Source organism: Furipterus horrens, unplaced genomic scaffold, assembly GCF_987537825.1.
Source record: "Furipterus horrens unplaced genomic scaffold, mFurHor1.1.pri manual_scaffold_10, whole genome shotgun sequence".
Lineage (NCBI taxonomy): Eukaryota > Metazoa > Chordata > Mammalia > Chiroptera > Furipteridae > Furipterus > Furipterus horrens.
The window spans coordinates 68,532,027-68,559,190 of NW_028327180.1; the positions used below are offsets into that span (position 1 = coordinate 68,532,027).

The window sequence follows — 27,164 nt, forward strand, 5'->3', positions numbered from 1 at the left end:
CTACTCTGCCATGCAAAAAAATAAATCTTGTAACTATGAATGAAAACTTCAGAAAAGATCAGAAAAAAAATAGGAATGATAGATGAAAGAGAGTGGGGACAAGAAATAATAGGAGGCAGAGGAAAAAGAAATGAGACCCAAGAGAGGCAGGTCAAGAGCATGGGCTGTGAAATTAGAATTGAATTCCAATCCCATCTGCACTATTAGCCTCTGAAACTTAGGCAAGTTATTTAACTTTTCTGAGTCACCATTTCTTCATCAGAAAAAGAGGGAAAGATACTGAAATCATGAATTTCAATGACAGTTCAATGACATAATACAAAGCACAAAGCACAGATCCTGGCCAAAGTAGGTGTTCAATAAATGAGGATGATAATGTAGATTTAGGAAGAGAGTATATGTTAAGGTTTCAGTACTATGTGTGGCATGCAGTAGGCCAACTCAATGAATAGTCATATCAAAGAAATATTGTGCTTTTCTGTTTATCCAAGATCCAGCATAGTGTTCAGGAGTAACTAGGCGCTCAAAAGAATTTGCCCCATAGTGGATATACTAGTGTCCCATTAAGAGGAGTCATTTGGGCTAGAGATTTGAATTTAGTAGTCATTAGCATATTGATGGTACCTAAAGCCAACGAGCTTCCATTTTAGAAATGGTCCTGAAATGTGTGTAAAATATTTGTTTTTGTAAATTACCTACTTTGAAAGCAGTTAGAGAACTTGTCATTTTCAAGGCTGTTGTGAATCATTTTGTAAGGAAAATTAGATTTTATCTTTTGAGTAAATCTCTTGATCCTGTGTTAGAATTACTTCATGTCAAGTGCAGTTATATCAGGTGAGTAGAGTCATAACTAAATCACAAAAGAAAAACAAAAAGAAAAAGAAAAATTGTGCTTTTCTAAGCATTGCAACCATGGTGTTCTTCTGAGACTGAGAAATCTTGAGGCCAGGTTAATAGTGAGCTAATTTCATGTGTCTTCCTCAGGACAGCTGTGATATTCTCCCCATAGTCACACTTTAATAAAGGAATGTGCAGCTAGAAGACTTTTCCATTAAGGACTGACTTCCTGGAAGGGAGAGCTACAAATCACTTGGAAAGTTACTGGCACCCTCACCTGGGTCTGGCCATTTGCAAAGTGTCTATAAATCTTCCACCAGGCAGGATGAGAGAGGAGGTACTTTTTCCCCCTCTGACAGACTTGTTTCTTTCTGTAATAATAATAGGAGTGATGGTGCAAGTTACCCAAGAAAGGCCGTAAGGAGGTCAGGCTGCCCGTGGGGAAGTGATCTTGTAGTAGACACCTCACCATTTTTAAGTGTAAACAGGTGAGCAGCCTTCTACCTGGTAGGCAGATAGGAGGTAATGGACCTTGCTTGACCTGGGAGCAGAAGGAAGAGAGTCCTTTCTGCTCTCAGCTTCAAAAGAAAAAGAAATCAGGGAAGGAGGAAAGGATGGAGACGAGAGAGAGAAGAAAGGAAGGAAGGCAAGAAGGAAAAAGAGAGAAAGGGGAGAGAGGAAAAGAGGAACGAAGAAACAAAAAAGGCGCTGAAACGTTTTTCATTCATAGTGATCACATGGATCTCTGAAATACCGATGTAGGGGAGAAACTCTTACTAGATATTTTGAGAATTTTGTGAAGATAGGGCTTCAATAGCATTTTCCTTCCTATACCTATCTTTTGACTGAGGGTAGCAATTGAAACTGTATAGATTTTGTTTTAGCTATTAATGGCGGACCCATCCTGGTTACGGGTTTATTTATCCACTCATGTATTTGTTTATTCATTCACTCACTCATTCATTCATTTAGCAATTCCACTCTCTTTCTTCTTCTTCATTATTTTCCCCTGGCTGTTGAAACTTTCTCACTGGCATATACACATGCTATTGTTTCTGTGATCTTATAACACTCCCTTAACCTGACTTCCCTTACCATCTTCTGCCTCATTTCTTTGTTACTCTTTTCAACAAAACAGCTTAAAGTGTTGTCTGTACTAATTGTCTCCAGTTCCTCTCCTCTCATTTGTTCTGAAACCCACTCTAGTCCTTCCACCCTGACCCTTCCACAGAAACTATACTTGTCAAAGTCAAGTTACATCCACGATTCAGATCCGCAGGCCACAGAAGCCTTTCCGCACCTTTCGGCAGTGTTTGACACGCCGGGTCATGCTCTCCTCTGCACTTCACTGGGCATCCAGGACTCTACGCTTCCTTGATTTTTTCCTCCCACTGGCTGCTCCTTCTTTGTTTGTTTTCCTGATTATTCTTCTTCCCCCAGCCTTTTAGATGTTGGAGTGTCCCCAAGTTCACTCTTTGTCCTCTCTTCTTCTTTTAATGCACTCACTCCCTGAGATCTCCCCCAGTCTCATGGCTTTACGCACCACCTGAAATGACAGTAATAGCTCCCACATTTACATCACCAACTCAGACCCTTCTCCTGAACTCTGAACTCTTATTTCCCATTGTCTGTGCAACATCTTTACTTCCTCTCATACTGCACATGCCTGAAACTGAATGTCTGGTCTTTCCCAAAAACACCCATTTCACCTACAAACTTCCAGTCTCAGGGATGGCAACTCCATCATGCGAGTCACTGAAGGCAAAAACCTTGGGATCATTTTTTATTCTTTTCTTTCATACCCCTTAATCAATCCATCAGAAATCCTGCCGGGTCAACTCTCAGTATGTGTCCAGAATCTGATGGCTTCTCTCCACCTCCACCTCCACTGCCAATGCCACAGTCTGAGTCACCCTTGTCTTTCACCTGGGTTATCTAAACACACTCCCCAATCCCACCTCAGCCCTCTGCAGTCTGTTCTCAACACAACAGCTAGACAGATGCTTGTAAAATGCCAAATTCCATCATTCCTCTATTTAATACCCTCCAACCACCTTCCATTTCAATTGTTCTCACTTTTTAAAACTGTGATAAAATGTGTACAATAATATGAAGTTTACCATTGTAATCATTTTTGAGTGTACAGTTCACTGATATTAAGTACTTTCCCATTGTTGTGCCCACTTAACTTTCAGTAAAGGCCAAGCTGTGGTCTACAAGACTCTATGTTTATGTGACTCTCATTTCTCTTACCACATTTTCCCCTGGTTTGCATTCTCCAGCTCCCCTCATCTGCTGACATACACATGTTTCACTCTTAGGGTCTTCCCCTTAGTGTCTAGAGTACTCTTCCTATGGACACTATATAGTGAGTTCCCTCATCTCCTTCAGATCTGCCCTGTGACTGGAAGGGCTTTAAAATCTAAGCCTCCCTCCTCCCTCCAGCACTCTTAATCTCCCTTACTCAGCTGTATTTGTTTCCCACAGTACATAACATATGATGCCGTTTATTATGTTCATTGATTATCTTTGCTCCACAAGTAGATACTTTGCCTATTTTATTAATTGGTATATATCCAATATCTGGAATAGTGCTTGACACATAGTAGGTGCACTCAATGAATATTTGAGTGAATAAACAGGACTATGAATGAGTCTATCGACATATAGTCATTCCTGATTTTTCTACATTTTATATCATTCATTGGTATCTAAACTGCTATATGAACATGAAAGAAACATAATTGATTGCCTAAATATTCCATTTTCAATGAATAGAAAAAGAAAAGTAAGGGTGTACTATAGTGCCTTTGCCCAATGAGTATTTGTTGAAGGTAGGGTCTGGCTGGTGATGAAAATCAACAATAATTTATTCTATCTTTTATTGTTTCCCTACTATAGGTAAAGTATTGTATTTAGTGCTTTAAAATATGCACATTAGCCAAAGAAAGAGGGGGGTGAGGGAAGGAAGGCAGGAGGGAGGGTGGAAAGAAGAAGGGAGACAGAGAGAAATACTAAGTGATTCATAGAATTGTAAATGGCGCATTTGATCCTAATTCTTCCTGATTTCTTTGCTAAGACCATTGAAAAACTATCATAGCATAATACCTGTGAACTGTCAGCAGCATCTTTTCTCCTGTATTCTTCGTTTATTTCTTTAGGCCCTTCAGAGGTTAGCAAGGGACATGTTGCATTTAGTGTTCAATTCGTCCTTTAAAGATACAAGAGATTTCTTGACTGCCGGGACCTGGATAAGATGTGACCTTCAGTTTCCATAAGTCAAAACTAGGATTCTTATTCTGTGGCTGAAAGGTTTAATTACAAGGTCTTTGAACAAACTGTTCTCCCACATTCTGTACTGTACCCCAGTCTATCATAAATTCCTAGTCTCTATATTGAAAGCTCCTTGAAGGCAAACACCAGATGTGTTTTGTTCATTAGCATATCCCTGGCACCCAATCCAATGACATGCACGTCATAGGTGTTCATTAAAGAGACCCCTTGAATCACAGGCCTATTTGCTTAACATACACTTTGGATTGTCTCATTGCCTCTTCCAGGCCCACTCGCAAGAAGCACCCTATTCTAGTTCCCTCTCCTCATCAGCCCCGCTGCTCTTTTCTCTCTCTGTGATTCACAGGACCCTTAATTCTTTGCCAATTCTGCAAAGGCTTTTTAGGATAAAACCTGTTATTTACTGGTCACTCTATCTGGTTCTCAAGTCATAAATACTCTTTCAAACAAGAACTTCCCCTGGCCTCACACCCCTTAAAATATATTTTTTTTAAATTCAACCAGCATAAATATTTTGTTCTTCCGTACTTTGTTTAGGGTAACCAATCTGAATGTGTTGGTCAACTTTGGTATGGGATCTCTTTGGCTCTTAATTAATGACACACTGAAGAAAAAAAATTAAGAAGCATCTGTTATAGCCTAAGATACTCAGCTAGGCACTGAAAGCTAATGATGAATACATTCTGTATGGAATTTATGATTTAAAGACTGAAAGGCATTTAAACCAATTCTGTTACCTCTGGGCTAAGTGCTAATGGTAAGTGATCACTGTGGTGAAGGAGTGTGGGGCAGTCAGGCCCATGAAGGGCGTTGTCTGGGTCTGGGGAGAAGTCACTCAGGACTTCCCTAAAGAAGTGCTACTGGGGCCAGGCCACAGACAGGGGGGATTTTAGCTTCCACAATGCAGGTGCCATGTCTCGCTGACCTCCAAGCATCTGGCACCACATTTTTGACCAAGGACATACCAAACAGATCCATGTTAAGTGTGCCTGGGCCTCACACTGCCTGCCTGAGAGCTTCTATTCTCCTGCAGATGTGATGAGATTTCCCATTTTGGACCTGACATCCCACTGACTCTGGGGGTCAGTGGTAGATGCCCCATGTTGTGTAGATAATAGATCTGAATGACTGGCAGAGTTTGCATTGCCCGAGCACTTAATTACCCCTCCGCTTTCTGAAAGAGTGGGTGACAGATGGCAGACACCTTGACAGCAGATTCCACTGTAAGCCTCACAGGTTTGTGGTTAGTAGGCAAGTCTGGACTGCAACCAATTTCCCACTAGATTTTTCTGTACTTAGATGACTTATAATTTTTAAGACTCCTTTGCCCTTTAGGCAAGCCTGTTCCAACTAGGGTAAAATTCTCTCTTCTCAGCTTCGATGTTGCAGAAACATGTTTTGAATGAAAGGCGATCTCCATCTACTCACATGGCCTGGGTTGTCTCAAACCTGGTTAGTGCAGGGGATTTGGTCAGCACGGAGAAGCTGTGTGCATTTTAATGGAAACAGCATGGCATTCATTACTCACCTGCTTCCTACCATCTGGATTTTCACAGCTCAGCAAGCATGGTGGGCTTCCTGCACACTACCAGGGAGAACTTGGCTCCTAAGGAGGGCAAGAATAGGTCCCTTTGAAGTCATAATTTTTATGATGGACACCATGATTAATTGGGAGGGGGGCATGCTGTCCTGAAAAGCTGCTTTCATATTCGAATGGCCAAAGAGTAATGCATCATTTCCACACGGTGGACGGGAGATAAACCACCTTGATACCTGTACTGGGAACCAATTAAGTGCAAAAAGAAATTGGTTGGGTGGTAAAGTGAAATGGAAATGTGCATGCGAGAGTCTGTGTATGGAAATTCCAAATGAACATGTATTAATAATCTGCTCCTGTGCAAAGAGCTACCAGAAAAACAAAGATGGGAATGCATGTATGTTAGTATGCGTTTAGATGCAAATAACAAAACACCTGTGATTTAGCAGTAGCTGAAACCACAGTTTATCTATTGTTTAACAAGTCCAAACATAGGCTGTCTCTAAGATAGGTTTTTGTAGCTCAGTGCTATCATCAAAGACATTGTCCTATTTTTCCATGTCATACTCAGCCTCTTGGCATTTTAAAGTCTTGAGACTTATCACCTCATGGTCACGTGATGGCTCCCACAGCTTCACATATCCTGGCCACATATGATCATATACAGAGGCAGGAAGCAAGGAATAGTCAGTGTGGCCAGAAGGCATTCCCTTACGGGCTTCCTTCCTTTTATTCAGGGAAGGGAAATCTCTCTTGGAAGTTCTGCCTCCTTGTCTCCCAGAAGACTTTTCTACATGCCTCATTGGTCAGATCTGGGTCCCATGGCAACTAGAAGCCACAATGGAGGTTGGGAAGCAAATATCTGCATTTTTAGCCCCTACAGTAGGAGGTAGGCAAGGACAAAGGGCACTGGCTGGAAGTAACCAGCCAAGAGCATCTGCCACAACACATTACCTGCCCTTAGTGAACTTGGTCTACAGGGGCAGACTGACCTGTAAACCATGCCCATTTGCTAGCACTGTGCTTGTGGTTCATTAGAGAAAAAGCCGTTGTGATAAGATACGGGGAACTGGGGCGTTGGCCTCTTCTACCTCCCTTCTTTCATATCAGAGGAATACACCACCAGGTTCAAGTTAAGAGTACTCAAATGAAAGGAAAAGGATTCAATTTCTAAATCCCAGACACTGGTTAGATGACAAAGGAATAAGTCTGAATCAGAAAGTGTATATTACTCACAGGACATCAGAATAGCAAGCACGTGCCATGTGTGCCACCTAGCTCCATGCCCGTGGCAGACACAACTAATTGATCACTACACTCTCCCATCAAGCCCAGCTATGACCTCAGAACCCCTCAACAGACAGCTTCTCTCAATAGATCGAAATTGGTAAGCAAGATTAGATCTATGTATTATCACAACTCAGAACTTTGTATTGACCACTCCTGTCAGCAGGACCAAACTAAATGAAGGTGAGAAATAGGATCAAGTTAAGAAGTGAATGCTGCTGAACCAAGGACTCAGACATAGTCCCATTTAAAGACAAAGGGCAGAAAGCTTCATTCATAAACCTACATTGTGATTGGCAAAGGTAAAGTGATGAACTGAGCTTCCACCACTCTAAAAACAGAATGGTGATCATATCTAAACAGTAAGATTTAAAAAATAAAATATTTGACTCTGAGTAGTGAAGAAATGACCACTGGCTCCAAACTAAGTTGAGACATCTCTGTAGAGACCAGTAGTATTTAGGCTCTCTATTTGCACAGGCTCTGTATTTTTAACTTTTGGAAGCTCTTATGTTCCTATCAGCTCACTTTCTTTTCACAATTGTTTTCCTTTTGAAAAATTATTTACTGCAAAGGCACATTTTGGGGGTGGTGAAACTGTTCTATATCATGATAGTGGTAGTGGATATATGTCTCTGTGCATTTATCCAAACGCATAACATTGTATGCCGCCATGAGTGAATATTACCACATGGAAATTAAAAAAGAAATTCTTAAAAGTTTAAAAAGTCACTGAGATAAATGCTAAAATATCTTATTTTGTTTGAAAAATCAACTAAAGGTGTTTACAATAAAAATTATGCATGTATTTATGCTCATGGTAAAAATAGAAAATACTGAAAAAAATTTAAAGACTATAAGAAAATCAATTAACCATCCACATTCTACAGCAAAGTAATATTATTTTGGACTCTCCTTGACAGATCTTTTCCCTGTAAATATTTGTGGATTTTCAGGAGTTAACTGTTATGTCCAAGGGAGTCAGATTGTGAGGGAAATTACATTTTACATTTTAAGCACCTTCTTGGTATCAATGGAAGTTTTAGTGAGTATATATTACTTTACCAGTAAAAAAAATATATATTTTGAAATGAAAACACTTCAAAAAAGTTGCCATCATCTTATACTTTAATTGCCTGATTCTTCTTTAAATTTTACAATACATTAACATCAGCAAGGCTATTTTGGCACAATCCCAGTAGCAGTATGTGTGCACATCTTACTTGGCCATAATCAGACTTTTTCCTTCGCTTTGGATAGAAGAATATGTTCCAACACACAATTTCAGTTGCCAAAACTTACCAGAGAAAGAAATTATCTAAGAAAACGGGTGCTGACTTTGAATTGTGAACAGAATCCAGAAAGGAATCCATAGTTTTGTGTAGGTGAAAGGAGTATTTTTCATTCCCCCTGGGAAGTCTAAGAATTCCATTTGTTTAATCCACAAAACCATTGCCAATCTAGCTAGAAGCCCCTCTGTAGAGATGACAAAGGACAGACATGCTACCTCCCCTCATGGCAAGACCCGTCACCAGTTAATCACAGCACTTCAGGCTGGAAGGGACCTTCCAAGTCCTTCTCAACACAAACTTTCTGGCCACTACCACCACTTCACCATTGCCATCTGCTATGAAACCTATTTTCTGTCCTTACTAATATCCCTTTACAAGCTGAAGAAACAGAAAATGACCCAGAGTCAACCTGACCATCAGGAAGAAAGCCAGGTGTTGAGTAGGTGGAAATTAGTCAGCTGATTCAAGTAGGGTAAAAGACCTTATAGTATTATCTACGAAATGTTTCTTAGATGAAAGATAAAATTTTTTAATGGTTTATGAAGGCTAAATTGCCTTCCCCTCTCATTTCAATCCCTCTGCCTAGGACTGATGCTGAGAAGGCCAATGCTAGTGACCTGGACAGTAAATTCTTGTCCCATTACAAGATTTGGGTTTAGGTCCTCTTAAACTTTCAACTGAGTCACCATTTGGTCAAAACAGTCACCCTGCTATTTGAATTGTATATTGCCTACTAATCCAGGTGCCTGCCTCAGGCCAGTGTTCTGGCATTACACAGACTCCAGCTGAGCATGGCACTGTGGGCAACTAGGGCATAGACTAGGGGACCCCTCTTTCTCCCACCTCACCATCACAGGAATAGAATGGCCAAGTCAATTGCTATTCTTCAAGTAAATGGAGACTTCATGTATGGAATTACCAGTCTGGGACTTTTGTAGGATGCTGAGATTACTTTTTAAAAATTAAAAAAAAAATGGTCTTAGTCATGCCCATTGAACTAGAAACGGGGTTACTGGGCCACCATCTTGTGGAAATTAAATCAACACAAATAGATGTGGAACAGGGCAAATGTCCTACTTCCTTTAAAAATCACGTTAACTACATTTGACCTCTATAACTGCTTTTGGCTTCTGTTTTTTTTATTTTAGTCAAAGACATGCACTTGGTCTGCAAGTCTGTAGAACAGAAGGAAAACACTCTGCTTATAGTTTTTTGTTCAACAGTGTGAAAGGCTGGGCATTTAATAAAATTGTGTCATATGAACTGGTCATTTAAAGGCCAAAATCATGTTGACCTTGATGAACTGGTTTCTGTTAACCATGATTTCAGATGAAGTTCTTGTCTCTTAAGTTTGTTAGTTTGTTGTTCTCCGCATATCCTACTTCTATAAAAGTTGTCAGGATCTTGAAATTGAAATGTGGGATGATTCATGAGTTTTGCATCAATTATTAAAATCATAGATGAAGATATGCAGAGATGGATGGGGCAGTAACATCTTCTGGTTACACCTACTGGCTTAGCTACGATAAATGAGTCAGGAAACAAAGTTCAAAGCAGGCTTTAGCTTGAGCTGCAATGCAATGGCAAATGATCTGAAGGAAGGTAGACAATCACTAGCTATATATGACCTAATATTTAGACCAATGGGCTGGCAGGATTAAAATAAAAGTAAGGACTTGCCAAGAAGACTAAGAAATTTCAGAATCCTGCTGTGCCCATCACCCTTTTTCTTACAAGGTTCTTGAGGGAAACATACCACAAATAATGATAACAGTTGGGAAGCGAAAGGGACATTTTTATTAGCTAGGATCATGCTTGATGTCCCATCATGAAGAGTTCTAATAATACTGACTTGGGTCATGTGGCTTAGACTTGAGCCGGAATCCTACTCTCTCTCTCTCTCTCTCTCTCTCTCTCTCTCTCTCTCTCTCTCTCTCTCTCTCTCTCTCTCTGTGTGTGTGTGTGTGTGTGTGTGTGTGTGTGTGTTGATTATTTTTCTTTCTCCTGTGCCTGGCGATTCCAAATCCCCATACCTGGTGCCTTTGTGTTAGGTCCTGACAGGGTCACAGACCCCACTGCAGCATCTTACCTGGACATGTACTCTCTAGTAGGCATTATTCCTTTCATCTTTCTCCTTCCATAATGCAATTTTTTGTTCTTGTATATGACCAGTATTCTATGTGCATACATATGGTTGCTCCTGATTTAAACTGTGCTATAGCTTCCAAGGAACATTTGCATTTAAGAAGGAATTTGGGGACAATGCCTTAACCTAAAGGGGTTACTCTAATGTAGGAGCTATAGGTATCACGGTATTTGGGGCATGGTGGTCTTCTCTAACAATTTTTAAATAATATGAATAGCATGAACATGTGAAGGACATTTAGCAAATACAGAAGAAAATGTATTCCTTTACAAAGGCCAAGGGAACAGTGAGTAAAAATAGATACAACAGGCAGAATTCATTGGTAGAAGCTTGAGTGCAGGTGAGCAGATGCGTTCTTTTTGAAGACGGTGAAAGAAACAGGGTGCTGTGGGGTGCGATGTAGTGCACATTTTTAGTGGAAACAACTTGGAGGGCAGGAACCTTTAAGTGTGTGTGTGTGTCCTCCACGGAGCCTGGAAGGGTGCTTCACGCACCTGTGTGGAAATGAGTGTTTAAATAAACGAACAGAACCATGTCTGAGAATTATTGAGGTTTAAAAAATCCTACTTTGTTTTTACTTGTGTGGATCTTGAAGGGAGAATGAAGACATTTTCTCAGAGAGCCTGGGCAAAAAGATAATGTATATGGCATCCTTAAGAAAGGGAGTTTTGTTTTCCTTGGAGTAACATTTCCGTGGAAACTGAGCCATAGGCTGCCCTTGGGAAAAAGCTACTTAAGTCTTCTGATACCCAGCTTCACCAAAAGGAGAGGCCCATCTTTTAGTTCCCAGTGTGTGGACTCCAGAATCTGTGTTAAAATTGCCGGTGAGAGAAAGGATGTCAGCTGCCCGTAAACATCTTAGTCCTGCGGACAGGAGTGCAGCGTTGTGAATCCCCAGGCCGGGCCTGCCCAGCACCCTCCCATCACTCCCCACTACCCTCTTTCTCTGGAAGGCATGTGTGTCGTCAGCGGTCTGAGAGCTTTGACTCACTCCTTAGTACCTGACAGAATTCTGATGGTGAAAGGACACAGCCACTTCTTCCTGAGGTTCCCCCGACTCAGGAAGCTCCTTCCGTGAATAACCCCATAGCGAATCGCTCACTGAAGAGCGGGAAGCAGTAACTGAGAAGTGTATCCTAGAACTCAAGTGCCTTTCGAGCAGTGCATTCTGAGGCTGCTGCAAACATGAGACAGCCGCCTCCTCTCCCCCGTGCGTGAGAGGGCTTTGCTCAGATGCACAAGCTATAACAAAGAGAAGCAGTCAAATAATTCACTGGATGTGGTCGGCTTCCCCACCCTGCTGGGCTTTCTTTATCTGCAATGGGCACTTGTTATAGAAATAGGCCTTCTGAACTTACCTTAGAAACTGAATAACCACACGGCTTATTTCGTGTTTCCCTGGGGTAGTGTGCATTTGGAGAGCTCTTCCTGGGGGAATGGACTAGATTTCGGCTGAGTAAGGAATGGGGTGAGCTATTCTGAAGGAAGGCTGTAGACCAGACATCACAAGAAGTGACTCACACACCATCTTCAGCCCATAGACAGATTTATGTTTTTTTTAATATCTTGGTGTTGAAAAAAAGAATCAGTTGCCCATATGTAAACCTTCAGAGATTTTGCATAAAAATCCAGATTTCCAACTTCTTTTTTATTTTATTTTTTTATCCTCACATGAGGACAGGCTTAGAGAGGAGAAGGAAGGTGAGAGAGAGGGAAAGAAACGTCAATTTGAGAGAGAAACCCTGGTTGGTTGCCTCCCCTCCGCACTCCAACCAGGAGCTGAACCTGCGACCTTTCTGGGACGGCGTTCCAACCAACTGAGCCACACCGGCCAGGGCCTTCAACTTCTTTTAAAAATATCAGACTATCTGGCAATGCTCTCAGTAATAGTTCATGGCCACAGCTGGCTTAAACTGAGCAGCCATTTGTCTCTTAAGAGGGAACACAAGTTTTCTACTCAGCCTGTTTCCCTTCACTCCATTTTACCTGGTGGCCCTGGGAAGCTTTGAATTTGCTCCCCTGGGGTCATAGAAGAGGCCCAAACAAGGAATCATGAATTGCCCTTTAAAATGTGTCTTGCTTGAAAGTGACTGTGGCTTATGCCTTACTCTTTTTTCCTCTGCACAAAGAATGACCAGTAGGAACATTTTCATATATGGAGAAGGACAGTGATATGCAAAGTGGAGAATCATACACTACTTACCTGAATAAATCAGGCATACAAAGAAAATCCTGAAATGATGATATTAAAGTAAGATTTGAGATGTGATTTATTCAGGGGTAATTGCCTTAGTTTTCCAGCTCACTGTTTCCCCTTTGCTTTCCTCATGTGGACATAATCTTCAGAACGTTCCTCTATCAAAAGCCATAGTCATAATTCCCTTGCCCCCCACCTTTTTCAAAAACTTATTTGAACTCTCAGTAGCAAATGTGGGAGCCCTGCAGGGCAATAATTGCACAAGAATTAACCTCTGACATTTTTCTAAAAATAGCCCTAATAAATCCAATCATAGGTAATTTACCTGTCCATATTCCTCTGGGGTTAACCAATGTTGAAGACAGACTGGGCAGGCTGGCATGCCTCCAGCAATTATCTGTGATCTCAGTTCCTGGCGCCTGTGCATTTTCTCTGTTTGGAAATACAGGGGACAGATTGCCCTCTCCCCTCTGACCTCATGACCCTGTTTTCTCAGCACCTTTTTCCTGGGGTTGGAAGAAGGCCATGGTCTCCCAGAAAGGTGTGTTGGGCTCACCAAAAAAGAGGGAGCAAGGGTCAAGCTGGAGCATTTGTGGGGTCCTTCCTTGAACTGTCCACTTGCAGAGGTTGCCAATGATTTTCCATGTCTGAGCTTCAGGCATCCCAGCCTGGTTTCATCACAGTCCCCAGCCCTCATTTGCATAGCCACCACTCAAACCTCTTGGGGGAGGTTCCCTGGTATAAAAGAAAGGGAAATACAAAAAGTCTAGGAGTGGATACAGGCTCTATGGCTGGTAGAAATTATCAAAGAAAATTGCGATTTCCCTCAGCCTTAAAGAAATTCATTTTCTCTTGCCCAAAATAAAAGGGTCCGAACGTGCTTTTTCCTTTTGTTCTTGACAGATGTTCCAAGAGACCACAGAGCAGTGTGGGCATCTAGGAAATTTACTTTCCCAAGTGCCACTTCTAGCGGCACTTAAAATACAGAACATAAAACCCTTGTAAATTCCACGGCAGAGACAAAGCCCTAAGCCCTTAAATGCACAGAAAAGTATGCCTATTATCTATCGTTTCAAAGTAAGTGTGCAGTTACTTAAATTGCCTTTGTCTTCTTCTTTGCAGCTGACATTATCTCTACGGTAGAATTCAACCACACGGGAGAATTACTAGCGACAGGGGACAAGGGGGGTCGTGTTGTAATATTTCAGCGAGAGCAGGAGGTAAGTGGCAAGTGAATGCAAAATGCCCATTTTCTTCGCTTTTTAAAGGAGGCCTCCTACTGCTCCTTAATCCTCACCTGTCGCCCTTAACCTTGGTGCTTTGCTCGAAAACTAAAAACTGCCAAAAAGTCATTAGCATCTACAGTTCATAAAAAGCACCTGAAAATAATCTTTCCGGGGCATGGTCTTATCTTTTGAAACCTGGGTATTGCACATTCCAGGCGACCTCGAGTGTCATCTGAGCTGCAAAATGCCAGGGGTGCTTTCTGAGCATAACTCCTTTGGGAGTAAAATTTATCCTCAAGTGATTAAAATTAAATGTCCCCTATTACAGGTTCTCCTACAGCATATGTAGGGGAAAAAATAGTTTTTTGCCAACAGATGGGAAAGGACAACTTGCATCGGTAGAGAAGAAAATGATAGCTCACCCCACCAAAGGGAGTGCAACCCCACAAAATGACATCTGAGCAGTGCATGGGGCACATGCTTGACTGTAGGGGACACGAAGGTCCCTGGAGCTGAAGGCTGTATGCTTTCTGAGCAGGTGTTCTAACTTCCACTGAATCTCAAAAAGCTCATTTATTTTCCCTGGGACTTGGGTTCCACTAGGAATTGTTTCTCTTTTTCAAATAAATTGAGTTGTGGCAGTGTCTGCTTCTGTTTTGTCAGAATGGAATGATGGCCCGATTTGATTCCCTTGGCCTCCCCTCACACGGTCCTGGAGCTTCCAGCAGGCCACTGCGTGTTCTAGTAACTCTCCCATCTGCTACGATCTGCCTCTGAGCTGCTCCCAGCACCTTGTCGGGAGGCGCAGTGCAGGGGGAAGGTCTCATCAGAGACTTCCTTAGCAATTTAAAGCCTGTTTTGTGCCTCAAAGCCATTTATGTTCCACCTCCCCTCAAAAAAAGGAAAGCCTCATTTAGAGGTGATATATTTGGTAATTGCACATTATTTGCAATTAATTTCTATAAGGGCATCCTAATCCCTCGGGGTTCTGTATAAATTCAAGTGCTCAGCATTAAATCAGGCACCCAGCCTATTCCATTGGCCCTGGAAACACGGAAATGTGGTTGGCAAGTAGGAACTAATAGCTCTTCATGACCTGGAATTTTTCCTGCTTTTCCAGAGCTGCCGAGTGCTAATTGGTCTGGCACATACTACACACACTGACAGTCTGATTTGGATGGTACCAAATCAGCACTCGTATGAATTTATTGTTAAGGTGGACTGGCTCTCTCTGCAGTAGGCAGGCTAGTCACAAGTATGTCAGCATTGAAAATCCTCTTAAAACTGATTTTCAAACCTGCATCTTCAGTTTTTTTTTTTTTAATTCAATTAAGTTCATAGTGATGATAAAGAGGAACTGGAGAAGCTATTTAGCATAAATGATCCAGGGCAGCATGTTGTCAGTAATATTCTGATCCGTGCTTTTCCATTTGCTATTTACAGGTTTCACTTATTTTAATTGAGTGAAACATTTGGGGAGCCTGATGCATTAGTAGAATGAAGGGGACACATTTTCCAAAAGAGGGTGGTTTGGTTCAATTTTAAAAATAACATAAAGATCCGGGATCATAACATGCAGTTAAGTGTTTAGCTTTGTGGTGAGGCTTGGGGTCGAAACAGACGCTAAGCCTGAGAATCAAAGCCACGTGACAACCCCTAGGACAGGGCCTTGAGTGTCTTCCCGGGCAGCACACCCCTGCAGAGCCTGCTGTGGGAACAAGCCTCAGTGCCCGCACTAATCACCTTTAACCCCCGGGTGTTAGCACCTATAGAGGGAAGTTGGGATTTGGGTTTGGATATTTATTGTCCATCCAGAAATATGTATACATATTTTTTTAATTGAGCCTTTCAGTAAGAGTCAAACTTTTATGACAGATGTCTAAGAGACCTGGATTTGTATTTTCAAACACAGTTTTCCAAAGCCTGACTCTTGACACATGTCAGGTTCTCAGAGGCTGAAATAAAACCTCCCTCCCCGCTTTCCTTTTTTCTCTTTGTTTCACACCCTCTTTTCCCCTCTCTCCACCTTTCTTCTTTCTCTTGACCCTTTCTGCAGACCCTTTTCCCTTGTGTTGTGTTCTCTCATCATTTATTTAGTTCCTGCTGTTTGCACTTTGCATAATCAGAGCTGGAGGAGAGCCAGAGGTAAAGTCTCCTCGCCTCCCAGGCAGATAGATGTCATCTCTGCTCCTGTTTTTTTACCCAAGTTAGAAAAAAGGGCTGGGATGGGGAAAAGATCTGATGCCCAAATCTGATGCTATTTAGAAGTCCTGTGACCTTGGAGAATATCTCTGAGCCCCTTTTGTTTATTTCCGACTACCTCTCAGAGATTCTGTGAGGAGCTGGCGAGATTTTAAATGGCCAATGAAAGATAACAGATGCTATAGTTTGTCCTCTTTGTAAAGGATTGATAGGAGTTTGTGTGGACATCAGCATGGGATAGCGCATATCAAAGGGTATGCAAGACATCCATTAGGATGCAGAAAGAAAATATTAGAACTTCTAGTTATATTGATTGTTAAAATTTATATTGATTTTTAAATTATATCCTCTTTTAACTTTTAGCCTATGTATATGTTATCATGTATACCACATACTAGTACAGAATTTCATGTATATAATTTATAAATATATGTATATTGAAGGTACTAATATTCACCAACAAAGGTACAAGATCAGATACTTTGGAGGCCTCTAAGCTAAGGCAAAACTTGAAACTCTCATGGTCCTGCCCTCATCCCACCTTGACAAAGCCCGCCCATCCCACTCCTAATGATTCTACTCCAAAATAAGGAGGGGGTGGAGGAGAAGAGAGAGAGAGAGAGAGAGAGAGAGAGAGAGAGAGAGAGAGAGAGAGAGAGAGAGAGAGAGAGAGAGGAAAGAGAGAGAGAGAGAGAGAGAGAGAGAGAGAGAGAGAGAGAAAGAAAGAAAGAAAGAAAGAAAGAAAGAAAGAAAGAAAGAAAGAAAGAAAGAAAGAAAGAAAGAAAGAAAGAAAGAAAGAAAGAAAGAAAGAAAGAAAGAAAGAAAGAAAGAAAGAAAGAAAGAAAGAAAGAAAGAAAGAAAGAAAGAAAGAAAGGAAGAGAAATTGGTGAATTTGGAGATGGCCCATGTAATTTCATCTTTGGTGTATTTTTTCCCCCTTCCTACAGAGTAAAAATCAGGTTCATCGTAGGGGTGAATACAATGTTTACAGCACATTCCAGAGCCATGAACCCGAGTTCGATTACCTGAAGAGTTTAGAAATTGAAGAAAAAATCAACAAAATCAGATGGCTCCCGCAGCAGAACGCAGCCTACTTCCTTCTGTCTACTAATGGTACGTGCAAGTGACTTCTCCTGTTGGGTATTTGCAGAGCTACAGCCAGCTAAATCATGTACTTCAATCTCTCTTAGGTTCCATTTTCCTTTGTAACCTTGTGGGCTGTCAAAAAACTTAAGAACAATATTTGCAAGAGGCCTAGCAGATAGCCTGGCACAGAGTAGGCCCTCATCCACAGCAGTTATTCATTTCAAATATCACAAATTTCTGCCTGAATTACGTGAGACCTGTTATCTGCAGTTTTCAATTAATGCAAATTATTTCCAGGTGCTCTTGTACCGTAACTTCCTCTCTTGATTCACTGAATGTTATTCTGGGAACACATTTCAGGAAACTTGCATTCCTGTGAGTTTGGCATCCTGAGTAGAAGTTATTAATCCCTGGATATATTTTGGGGTTTTTGAAGCACATGTCTGTGTTTCTCTGACACAATCAAGTTCTCTCAGCACAGGTCAAGAAGAGAGAGGGACCTTACCAAAGAACTGATGAAGAAATGGTTTCTTTCTCTTTCTCCCTCTACGTTGTTCTAACACCATTTTTTGGTTTAGGGAGAGTTGATATAAATAGGTCAGAGAGAGATGATGTTGGGAGCTGAAGTTAAGTTCCATGTTAATTCAGTAAGCCTTTATACAGTGGAATTACCTACTCCAAAGTTTCTTAATGTTCTTGCTGAAAGAACCCATCTATGCTCGAAACAATTTAGAATGAAATCATATATTAAAGGGTGCTAAGTGAATAGCATAATAATTAAGTGGATTAATGAATAAAAATTAAACACCCTCTCCCAAGCAAATCAGCTGGAGAGAGTGATTCACTTCATCCTGTATGTGAGTCTATAAGGAATGTACTTTTAAATAGAAATTAAAAAGCTAGGGATTTGCTATTTGCCTAATTCCAACATTTACAAAGAAAGGGAAATGCTCATGTGTCAACTGAAAAAAATGCAAACTATACATATATTATGTGATTAAACATATATTAACATTTTTAAAGACTAAAAGGAAACACACCTAAAGGATTATCATGATTAATTTTTGATTCTCTATTATGGGTGACTGATAAATTAGTTTCTTTTATCATTTTTATTTTCTAAGTTTGAACAATGAGTTTTAATTTTATTTTTTAAAAAGAGAAGGGGATTTTTTTTTAATGCATATGAACCAAAAATCCCTCAGCTATAAAGCCAGTGTACAAATCGAAAAAATGACAATTCTGAAACAGCCAGTTTAGAGTTATTCAAGCATGGCTTATCTCAACATGACCAGATTTCCACTCATCTGTTTTTCCAGATTCCAAGTAATTTAATTCTTTCTCATAACTGTATTTATTGTTCTATTTTTTGACTCTGTCTCCTGAAAGCCAAACCACATGAATTTGTTTCAGTTTCTTCCTGCTTAGTTTTACTGTTGAAGTTTCACTCAAAGGCTCTGCAGATTCAACACTACTTAGAGTACAAAAGACTTCTGATGATTTTGTTTGACTTAATTACTTCAGGCAGAGAAAGTATCTGATTATCTGCTATAGCTAGCTTACTTTATATTATGAAATTTAGCCTATTGGTTATTACAATAAAATTCAAAGACATATTAGCTCCTTTGTGGGGGTATGGGGGAAAATCAGTGAAAGTCAATGAAGATTAATTATATAGCATAATGTTCTGTTAATTGAGTTTTTAAATAGTTTTTTGATTAACAAGGATATTATCTTCCCATTTGGGATGCTACTTCATATGCCAAAAGCATCTCCAAATGATTCTTATAAGAAAAATTCCCATGTTGTTCTGTGATTTTCTTTTTTACACTAATATTGAGGCTGAGAATTCCCCTTAAGCCAAATAGGTTAACATGCAAAAATTAATGGAAGACAATTGGAATTACTGTATAAAAGAGAAAATGAAGATAGATGATAAGATTGTGTTTAAAAGCTGCCACAAGTAATGATAAACTACTCAAGAGAGTCAGCCAGAAGACAGAAAAAGTCATTACTCATAGTAACAGCCACATGTTCCTCAGACCTTTTTTTTTTTTTTTTAATCCACAAGCTTCAAGATAGGGAGTCAAGAAACGGTGTGTGATAATAAAGTCAAGCATGACTCCAGGCAACCTGACCATGGGGAATTGGATTGAATTCACCATCAATTATCTTTTTTAAAAACGTGCTTATCTAGAATATATTTCCAACTTTACAATTTTTAGGGAAAAATAAAACCAACATTCAATTGTGAATCTAGACCTTGAATTATTTGCAAGATGAAAACACTGCTTTACCTAGCTTCCTACTTCTATCTTAATGCCGATGAATGAGAAAGGAAGATATTGTTTGATTTGGTATACATGGTATGGAAATAGTTATGTGTTCATTATTTAAAATTTTAGAATATAGGTAAATAAAATGAAGGTAATAAAAGTTTCCCCATACAGAGAAAACCATTGTTAATGTCTTTAAAACAAAACAGGAAAGAGGCATGAATAAAACTTTTTTTCATAACAAAAATGTGATATATTCTGTAAACTGGTGGGCAACCAGATTTTTTACTTAATAACATAACTCTTAACAGGAATATCTTTCTAATTGTTGAATATTCTTCTAAAATTCCATAACATTTTCAATGACTGTATAGCATTCCCCTGTATAATTCTAATACAATTTACTAATAAATCTCTCATTATTAGACCTTTAATAATTAAGTTCTCACAATTATAAATTATGTATTTATAGGAATAGATATTGGAATAGCTAGATATGATTAGGAAAAAGCATTCATAATCTGTGTATAGCATGTTATGTCTATTTAAAACAGTTATATAATTGCACACAGAAATATAATGAAAGGATATATGTAAAATTTTTATAACAGATATCTGCTTAGTGGGATTGAGGGAGATCTTAATTTTTTTATTTTTATGCTCATTTTCAGTTTCTATAGTTATATATACCACTTGTATAATAAAAATAAATGATAAAATACAAAATCTAAATATGTAATATTACTATAGGCTTTTATTTCTCCCCCCAAAAAAGTGAATAGAAAAAAGCACTACAACATTTTATCCAAAATGTTACCAGTGATTGTCCCTGACTCGAGAAATTATAGGTGATTTTTTATTCTTTATGCTTTACCTATGATTTCTCCATATAGTAATTTATCACTCGTTAGAATAAAAAGATGTAAGGAAAGAGTTGTCTTGCAAATGGGATGGATGCATTGCAAAGCTAAGCAATTGAAAATATTTGGTGTTAAAAGTCACTGGTTTGGATTCTTCTAAGTCACAGCTGATCAGTAGCTAATCCAGTGACTATATAAATAGGGCCCATGTTGCATTTTTGTCACAGTTCCGTGTAGAGCAGGATATCCAGAGAGGGCAGGCCCAGAGGAGTGCCAGCGTGTGCACAGAAAGCGCTAGTCACCCTAGCGCCTGGGAAGGGCTTCCTCACACGCTGGGCCAGGACGAGCCCGGATGAGTGCACAGACCTTACCCTGGCAGCCTGACTGGGCATGGCAACAGACATGGCTGGCCAGAGTGATCCCCAGATTTTAGGAAACAGCTACTTACCTCTGTTAAATTATCCAAGTTGTTGCTGAAAGCCCACTTCACAACGGGGTGCATTCAGACCTCTGAGGACAAGGCTTTAGGTGAGGGCAGATGGAGGAAGGCGAGGAGGGGGCAAAAGAGAAAGGGAATCATAACAGCAGCAGGGTGGGGGTGCTTCTCTCCCCCAACAGCCTTAGAGAGAGGAAATGTGATGTGCTAACACCGTCCTGGGTGAAGCTACGCTGTCAGAGCGACATGTTACCACTGCAGAAGAGTTGCCCAGTTTGCTGATTCTAATAGCTGCCATTCGTGAACCACTAGCGGACCCCAGCGCTGTGTCAAACACTGTCTACAGAGTGTTTCAGTTAATCCTCAAGAACTCCGTGAGGAAGACACAGTTTTCCTTAACTTACAAATAAAGACACTGAGGCACAGAGAAGTTACGCATTTTTATTTGTAAGGTTATAATATTTGGGACATATTTATATTTTAAAAAGTACTCATTGTTTATCTGTAATTCAGCTATAACTGGGGGGTCTGTAGCTTTTTCCCCTGCTCAATCGAGTACTCCCAGTTGTTTGTCTCTTAAAATATACTAGTTAGGCGCCTACTGTGTGGCAATCACAGTCCTGGGCCATGTGGCTGGTTGGAGTTGGCGTTGAGATGGGCCCAGGGGAGTTTAGTTCCACGCTTACCTCACGCAGGCATAGAGGAAGATTTGGAAAAGGCAACCAATCCCTGCCTTCCAGAAGAGAAGTTAGAACAAGTACAAATCATGAGTGCAGGTCTGATGAGGAGGGCGCCCACAGGCCTGCAGCCACAGACATGATCCGTTTGGCCCGAGCACGTTCCCTTATAAAACAGAATTGAATGTCTGCAGGTGGGACATGCTGTCTCCAGCTCCCCAGAGCCCCCAGCCCCTGTCACTCACTCCCCTGGCCTGCCTGACCCCCTGTAGGCATTGGACTTCTCACCCCGTTTTATTGCCATAGAGAATGACAGGTGTCAGCAAGTCAGTATAAAGCATGGGGACAGGACAAAGGTGAGAAAGGCAGTTTCCAGGTGGGGACTCCAAGGAGACTGCAAGGGGAAAAAAGCACTTTGATGGATCACCTCTTTTATTTCCCCAAGTATTGCTAGCACTGTGTGCTGTGCAGGTGAGACCCATTCATTCACCCAACTCATGGTCATTAAACATCTGCTCTGTCCCAGGCACTGTTGTTGGTGCTGGAGGTAATGAACAAGACAGCCAGAATCCCTGCCTCGATATTGATTTTACATTCTAGTGAGGGAGATGTAATCAATAAGTTGTCCAGTAGTGAAATCACATGGAGGCAAAATAAAGAAGGAAGAAGGGGCTCCAGAATGATGACGACAAATTTTTCATGTAGGTTAGTTAGGAAAGGCCCCATGAAGTTGGGACTTAGGGAGACAGCAAAGTGAACACACACAAAAAAAAATCACATAAAAAAGAGAGTAAAGGGCTCTGCTGGCAAAAGGCACAGCTCATGCAAACGACCTGGGACAACAGTGGGATTAACATGTGCAAGGAGCTGTATGGAAGCCACATGGCAGGGGCACAGGGAGTGGCGGGGAGCAGGGTGGATGGTGAGATCAAAAAGGGCGAGGGAGTAGGGGGTGCAGCTCATGGAAGGCCTCTCAGGCCATGCTAAGGGCAGTGTTTTGTGAGATGGGACACAAAAAGGGAAATAATAACAGTACCTACCTCTCAGGGTAACTGTGAATATTAATGAATAAATTCTCCATGCCAAGTGCTCACGCAGTTAATTCTATACGTGTGGCTACTCTTATGATTCAGTGTTCAATAAATATTTTTATGGAATGAATGAAATTAATGTATAAGCTGTAGATTTAACAGCCCGCTCTCAGGGAGACCATTTGTCTGTACACGATACCTGTTTTTGTTTTGAAATGTGCACTCTGCCTTCCAGTGACGCAAGATTTATGCACCGCAGCCCTGGACATGAGCCAGCTTCTGTGGCTGTTCTTTCCGTTATTACCCCCACCTATCCCAGTCCTGCCCCCTCCCTCACCCAGAAAAGACCTTCTTCCCAAGCTTCCCTTCACTGTAACCCTGGTGTCCTCTGGCTGCCCTCCACAGACAAAACGGTGAAGCTGTGGAAAGTCAGCGAGCGTGACAAGAGGCCAGAAGGCTACAATTTAAAAGATGAGGAGGGCCGGCTTCGGGATCCCGCCACCATCACAACCTTGCGGGTGAGTCCAGCGGCTGCTCTTTGCCGCCATCTTTGTGCCTCCTTGGCCACCAGGGTCGAGGTGAGGGCTCCTAAGGTTGGCCACATGCTGACTCTGTGTAGGTTGCAACTCTGATGGGACAGAGAGGGCAATCCAGCAGAGACTCGGCCTACCCGAGACCCTGGTGGCCACCGAAGGAGCCAGGCAGGTGCCAAGCTCCACTGACTACAGAGCCATGCATTTCCGGGTGTCCACAAGGTCACTGCCATCCATTACTGTCCGCTTTGCCTCTCTGCCTGTTCACATTCCCTGAAATGTCTCAAGCATCTTCTGTACTCGAGGTACAGGGGATGGGACTTCCCAGATGGAAAGTTGGAGACGTGATTCAAAACATGAACTTCTGAATCTAACAAGACTGGGTTTAAATTCTGCCACTTACCAGACTCTCCCCTAGTCACTTAACCTTTCTAGGCTTTAGTCATGCTGGTTATTTTTAGTTTGCCCCTCTGCAAAATAGCCTGGTCCTCACTGCCCATGAATTTATGAGGGTAAAACGCAAGGAGGGTGGGAAGCCCTTATCCACGGCAAAGAGTCAATAAATGATCTCTACTATTAGTCTGAGTAGCTTCCTTCCTGCCCTCCAGAAATGCACAATCTGGTAAGGAAAGAGAATTCGTGGGACTAATATACAAATGATTTTGACAGTAAATAGAGGGAGGTAAATGCCGTGAGAGTCAGAGCGCGTTGCTATTTGATCAAAGGAGGGGAAATTACATTGGTTCTGGGTGACCAGAAAAGATCTCACAGGCGAGTGGTGTTAAAAATAGATTTCTAAAAGTGGACTTCTGAGGGAAGGCTCTCCAGATATAGGTGAAATTGGTTCAAGGCTGGGTAATGAGTTTAGTTGTGGGTGTGTTCAATGTGAGCAGGAAAGCAGGCACAAGGTGGGACCAGCCCTGGCCCCAAGGGACTTCCCAACCTGTGTCTAACATGCACTTTCAGACAACAGCTGCACTCTGGAGACCAAAACCTGAGAAGGGCGATGGTGCCAGACATCTGGGGAAAAGAGGGTGTCGCCCCAGGTTTAGAAACAGATACAGGAATTGAGCGATTGTTGTGTGTCCGATTAGCTCGCTTGTTTATTTGTTCATTAAGTTGTGTGTTCATGTGTTCATCTGTGTATGGAGTGGATGCTGTCTGAGCAAAGACTCTTTGCTGGCCACTGTGCATGGCTGTCATGTGTTCACGTAGTGTGGGTGGGTACCTGGTCTTCATCTGAGTGCCTTCTGAGCCAACAAGCATCTCTGCTTTGCTTCCTCTTGTCAGCCTGTGCGTTCAGCCTGGAGGGCCGCCACAAGTCCACCCCCCTGGACTGCGCCGATGCTCCAAGTGCTCAGGTTCTGGAGATTGGAGGGTAGAGCAATGAGGAGTGTGCATGTTGAGTCACTCTGTCCTGGGTTAGAACTGTGGCTCCATTGCTCTGTGTCTGGTGACCTTGCACACAGTACTTAACCTCCTTGTGCCTCTAAGGTCGCATCTGCATAACAGGGACAATGACAGTCACTGCTTCCTGGGACCCTTTGAGGATTCAGTGCTGTGTTTTGTGCGATAAAGAGCTTAGCCCTATGTCATAGCTCACAGAAAACATTCAATAATGTTAGTTCCCCACTGTTGTTTTTGTGTTACTATCATTATTATGGTGGCTGTTATCACCCCCTGCTGTTAGTAGGCCTATGTATATGAGAAAAGTTCATATTCATTTTTCTTGTCATATGTTTTTTATACTGTTGTATTCACTGATCTCTACTAAGCAACAAGCACTATGCTGGCAATACAAAAGGAATAAGACAGCCTTTCAGCCCTCGGGACTTTATAACCCTGTAGAGAAGCAGGTGGATTGGGTGCCACGGGGAAGTTTACAACATGAACTTCTGCCCATGCGTGACCTTGCCCTTGTTTGCTATGTGGAGGGGATTTCTCAGATGCCACCCGCAGTCCGTGCTATGAGCCCGCTGTCCACGACATCCTATGGGATTTCCTGTATCTGTGGTTGTCCCTGGAGGTACCACCCCCATGCTCACAAGGAGAGAAGGCCTCTATTTAAGTTTCCACTAGAGCAGATCATGTCTGTCCCCCAAGTATGACAGTGACGTTGGGCAGTGTACTTGTTCGTATCATATACAGAAGGAGGTACTGATGCGGGGCTGAGTTAGAAAATCCCGGTTCTGGTTCTTACTTTCTTATTAACCAGCTGGGTGACCCCGGCCCAGAGAATCCCATTTGCTCTCTCCAAGTTCAGTTTCTAAGTGGCAGAAGACTGGATGAAGTTAGTGGTTCTGTGACCATGGTCTTAGTTACACATACAGATTCCCAGGACCCAGCCCCAGGGATTCTCTTCAGCAAGTCGAGTAGTCCAGAGGACTCTGCATTTGGAATACGAGCCCCTGATGGTGGTGACAAGGGTGTCTGTGGTCCCTGGACTCTGTCATCTCTAAGCCCCCGTCCAGCCGTTGTTTTTATGAGCCTCTGTTACCCACCTATCATTTCAACAGTTACTGGACCAACTTGGGAGATATATTTGCTATAATACTGTAAATAACTGTATCTGATTTCACCTCCACTGCCTTCCTGGGCTTTCAAATATCCTGCTTCTCAGGGTAAATAGCCACACTCCAGCATTCTCCCAGAAAAGGCCAGCCTCCTTTCCTTTTTGATCCCAGTAGTAGAGGAAGAAAAAAACAGGCAACCGTGAAGACTGTAGATTCAGAACAATGACTCCAATCAGAGAATGAGCTGACGTGATATTAATCAGACTATAATTTACTAACATGCTCTGCTCTTGAAATTTGCATTGCCAGCAATTGTGGCTTTTTTTCTTCCCTGTACTACGATCACCTCCCGCTCCCTTTCCGAGTTTTCAGTTCTGTGTGGATCTTGAAAGTGAGAACGTTTAATAATACCCGACAGCTAATTAATCCTCCCTGAGTAATGAACCCATTCTGTTTCAGTGCTGGGAGGCTCAGCTTTTCAATGTAAGATGGTGGCCATTTTTCCCCCTTTTTAGACAGAAGAGAGCCTTTCAAATCCAATCCCTCATTACCCAGAGAGATTAGGAGGAGCACTTCTATGAAAACTATCTCCTGCTCGGTATCATAATACTCAAAACAATCGTCATGATGGTAATTTAAAAATAACACCTGATAGGTGTAATGCTGTTTACGTCACAAAGTGTTTTCTTACCTCATCCCTTGATTCATCTTTGGGACAGCCAGTGAGAAGGGCAGGACAGGTATTTGGCAGGTAAAAATGCTGAAATCTAGTAATTATTGAGCATTTACTATATTCCATGCACCATGCATTAGCTACCTCATGAGGTATAGTTCACTGTTAAATAAATGCCCATTTAACCAAAGAGGCTCAAAGAAGTTAAATAACAGGCCCCAAATCATGTAGGGCTAAGAATCAAACCTTAATCTACTTGGATGCAGACCTAGAGAGAGACTGTGACTTGCCCAGTGGCTGTTAACTGCTGATTCTAGAGCTGGGACACATTTGGAATGGTGACATTATTATTCCAAGTCAGGATGTCTCTCTCTCTCTCTCTCTCTCTCTCTCTCTCTCTCTCCTGCCCCCCCTTCTCTTTCTCTCTCCCCTGCTCCCCCACTCCCCTCCCTATTTCTCTCTCACCCATCCATTCATACACATTGATCTTCCAGATCCTTGACCTCAGCACGGAGAAACAAAGACCTTGAGTTCCACTTAGCAAGATTCTTTTCTTTCTCCACCTCTCTACCTAGGTGTGAGTAGCTCTCAGAGCTCTTTCTAGGCAAGGGAAACTTATAGTTCAAGTCATTGAATCAGCCTGGGCAGGAGCTGGGTGCTGGGAAGTTGCACTTAGCGTGCTTCTCCCTGCTGGAGGGCCCTGGGGTTATTCTGTCCTTGGCTGTCGTTGGCTGCCAGTGCCCTGGGAACCTGGGCCAGGGGGAAACTTGCCTTTTAACCAGCTGTAAATATATGGAGTTCAAAAGGTGTGAGTGCCCAAGCTGTGACATTTCATTACCTCCCCCAAATAAGGGGCATGCAATGAGCTCGTTTTCTAATGGATTTTATCGAAACATTCCTTACAGATGATGATGATGATGATGATGATGATGATGATGATGATGATGATAGTCACCTTTATTGAGTGCTTCCTATATTCCAGGTGCTGGATTTTATATCCTTACATCATTTTGCCCTAACAACTCTCCCAGTAGGTTCTCTTACACTCTCTGGATCATGCT

At 41.8% G+C, this 27,164-nt stretch overlaps 1 protein-coding gene across 4 annotated transcripts in view; it reads left to right on the forward strand.

The window, feature by feature from the left end:
• Positions 1-27,164, forward strand: part of PPP2R2B (protein phosphatase 2 regulatory subunit Bbeta) — a 431,926-nt gene that overhangs the window by 316,649 nt on the left and 88,113 nt on the right. For all 4 annotated transcript variants that reach the window (XM_090288065.1, XM_090288064.1, XM_090288066.1 and 1 more), the window contains 3 exons: positions 13,713-13,810; positions 16,966-17,131; positions 22,790-22,902. In XM_090288065.1, the coding sequence (XP_090144191.1) occupies positions 13,713-13,810; positions 16,966-17,131; positions 22,790-22,902 (377 nt within the window). The remainder of the gene's footprint in view (positions 1-13,712; positions 13,811-16,965; positions 17,132-22,789; positions 22,903-27,164) is intronic.